This window comes from Triticum dicoccoides, chromosome 5B (assembly GCF_002162155.2).
Source record: "Triticum dicoccoides isolate Atlit2015 ecotype Zavitan chromosome 5B, WEW_v2.0, whole genome shotgun sequence".
Classification (NCBI taxonomy): Eukaryota; Viridiplantae; Streptophyta; class Magnoliopsida; order Poales; family Poaceae; genus Triticum; species Triticum dicoccoides.
In genome coordinates, this window is record NC_041389.1 from 122416891 (window position 1) to 122420052 (window position 3162).

At 42.3% G+C, this 3162-nt stretch overlaps 1 protein-coding gene across 1 annotated transcript; it reads right to left on the reverse strand.

Moving 5' to 3' along the window:
* Nucleotides 1-1497: 1497 nt before the first annotated feature.
* Nucleotides 1498-2899, reverse strand: LOC119309212 (pollen-specific leucine-rich repeat extensin-like protein 1). Its single transcript, XM_037585246.1, has 3 exons — nt 2441-2899; nt 1616-1858; nt 1498-1528 (listed from the first exon to the last, which is right to left on the reverse strand). Exons 1-3 carry the CDS (start codon nt 2809-2811, stop codon nt 1498-1500), a joined length of 645 nt encoding a protein of 214 aa, XP_037441143.1. The 5' UTR covers nt 2812-2899.
* Between the last annotated feature and the right edge of the window lie 263 nt (nt 2900-3162).

Consider the following 3162-nt stretch of genomic DNA (forward strand, 5'->3'; position numbering starts at 1 on the left):
CGTACCATATGAAGAAAATCTTGTGTTTTTTTAGAGGAAATGCAAATATATTTAAACTAGTCTCGGAATGTCATCCGAGACAGCATACATGATACAACTTGGGGGAACTTCAAGCCACACACGGCTCCTTTCCTCACCAACACCTAAGGCTGGTCACAATGGGGAGGAACTTAGGAGTAACATCACACACACCAATACAACTTTGCTTATGTGGCACATATTTAATGAAGAGAGAGGTGCTTGTGGTAACTAGCTAAGGCTGGTTGTAATGGGGAGTATCATATACTAGTATCATGCATATGATACTAGTATATGATACTACCTACCTAATGCATAGTATCATATATTAGTATCATGTAGTACTCTATTTATTGCCATGCATGACACAAGGTAGCTTAGCATTTAATATGATACGGTATCATGATATGATACTACACCCTCTTTTTATTCATTTAATGCTATGACACCTCATCAAAATTGCCTAGTTGGCATGCATGATACTACCTATGATACTAGCATGACGACCAGCCTAAGAGCATGGTTAATAGCACAACCTGCTGCTGGCTATAAGCCCCTGCCACATCATCTATAAAGCCTTCCCACACAATAAGCTGGCTTTTAGGTTGGCTCTAAGACTGAACCTAATAAAGGCATGGACATTTAATATTTGCACCTGTTGTGATCCAATACATACAACATCTTTGTGGCCATTTCAATCAGCATATATCTGCCATTCATGCCAATAGGATATACCGGATATACCAAAAGAAACTGATCAATATTCAAGCAATTTTAATAATTATGTATACATATATTCCATTCATGCCAATAGAACAGACCAAGGAAAACTAATTAATAAACAAGGAAGAAACAGGTGCGCATAGCACCATGACAAAACAATTGAACATTGCTTGAATCTTTCCAAGGAAGCATTAACCAAACATAGAACTAAATAAGATGCCCGGCAAACAAGCCGTTAGTTTTAATCTTGCGCCGACGATCAACAAACTGATGGCGCATAACACCATGACATCGACACTTAAACATAACACCAGTCTTTTTAAGAAAACATTAACCAAACAAGAGACAATGCAAATAAGCCATTAGTTTTGATCTTGACGATGATAAGTTGGAACTTCAATAGAAAGGAGCGACGAATCCATCTGCATCAACAATCTCCAGTCACTGTATGAAAAAATGGAAACAAAGCAGATGGTAAATATTTCCGCATGAATGCAAATGGTGATGAGATGAAGATGGCATGCTCATGACAGTAAGAGTTGCATTATGATCCACTATTGGGTCAGCCATAGCTATCCATGCTCAACTTTAATTCTTATCTACTTCACAAATCTCACTTCATGTCATACACAGATGGTACCTCATATGGTTCACTAGAAATGGTAGCTGGAAGTAAGTTTCAGGTATTACTTTCTTTTACTTTGAAGCCTATTATAGGAGCAATTTTAAAGCAAACAACACACTCAGATCCAACGACTACAAGGCTACAACTTCTGTAATCCAACAACTATACATGTTCAGTAAAGTCAAGTACATTGCCAATAGGAACAGGAACAAGCTATAAAAGACTAAACTGTAAGTAGAGAATGCATACCAGTAGGTTGCACATGCAGCAGTCACCACGACACGGCATAGTCCTGGAATAAAATGTATGTAAGATATAATGTTGATCCTCCATAAAATGTATGTAAGGCATAGTCCTGCACACTCGCCACCATTGGTGGCATCTCCTTTCTTGATTTGTTGCGATGAAGTCCCATTGCTCACAGCTTGGGAAAGGCTTGGCATGTTCTTAAAAAAACCAAGGAACCCACCAGGTGGGTGAGAATCCACTCCCCTGCCGAGACAATACTAGATGATCAAACAATCGACTTCATATCACAACAGGGTTTAATAAAAAAAGACATCACATTTAAGCAAAGAACATTTCATTTGTAATTTTTAAGATTGACTAGGCAGTATTCTAATCTACTGAAATATAAGGAAGGCTTTCTTATTACTAGTTAAGGAGAGACTAGACTATTACATGCTGGTTAGTTATAAGAACATTAATTAATTCATTAGGGAAAATTCTAAATGTTCAGAGTTTCAGATAAGATGGATACACTTATTTGCTTTCTGTTTCTGTCATAACCATTTTTAAATTACAACAGCTGAGCATCATATCAAATACATGTGGATTCATATCATACAGAAACGCATAGCTGCATATCATGCAAATATTTGACAGTTTGACACCAACAAAGACCATCTGCATGTTCAGAGTTCAGATAAACAGAAAAACAAATGTATCACATAGCAGACTAGCATTGCATGACAGTACTAACTAAACTAGATATGTGTAAACAGCTGAACAAATGTATCAAATAGAAGGCTATCATAGCAAGACTGTACTAGTAAACAGGGGGAGAACACATACCATGCTTCTGGATTCAGATCATCAACATTCGTGTACCACAAAGGGCCTTGCGTCTGGGGCAGCCAGCATGGTGCAGAGGCCGCCGCTGCCTTTGGTGGCCGTGGGGGGATCGAGGCACCTGGTCCGAGCTGGCGTGGTGGCGGGACGAGGTGTGGCGCCGACGGCGGCGGGACGAGGTGTGGCGCCGACGGCGGGACGAGATGCGGCATCAACGGCGGAACGAATTGAGCAGCGATGGCGGGACGACCTGAGGCTCCGGCGCACGCGTCCTTTTGGACTGCTGGCCCATCTCCTTGATGCGGCGCCGGCGGCTGTTCTAGGGTTTGGGGTGGTGGCGATTTGGGGGAAGCTGGAGACTTTAGAGCTTCCATTTGGCGCGCACCAAGCGATTTGGAGCGAGGAAAAGATGGATTTCGCGCGCGGAGGCGGAAGGAGAAGCGCACGAGGCAAGGGAGACGCACGGGATCGGAAGCGGCGGCGCTAGCGCTTGCATCGGGGTGCAAGCGGGCGGAAGGCTCTCGTGTTCTGTGTCTTAGCCCGGCGCTTCACGAAGAGCCGGCTCCTTCTCTCTCCTTTCTTTTTTTCTCTCCAGCTCAGATTTTTGCTGACGTGGACTCCGTTGCAGCCTCCTGAATAGGACTATTGTACATGCTCTAAGTTACCAGACCATCACACATTCCAAGAAACAATGAGTCTATAACCTAATAAATACATCGTTGCAT

Coding starts and splice junctions, on each gene's coding strand:
- LOC119309212 (XM_037585246.1), bottom strand. CDS start 2,811: ATGGAAGCTCTAAAGTCTCCAGCTTCCCCCAAATCGCCACCACCCCAA. Junction 1,859..2,440: donor GATCTGAATCCAGAAGCATG/GTATGTGTTCTC, acceptor TTGTCTCGGCAG/GGGAGTGGATTCTCACCCAC. Junction 1,529..1,615: donor GCTGCATGTGCAACCTACTG/GTATGCATTCTC, acceptor GAACATGTATAG/TTGTTGGATTACAGAAGTTG.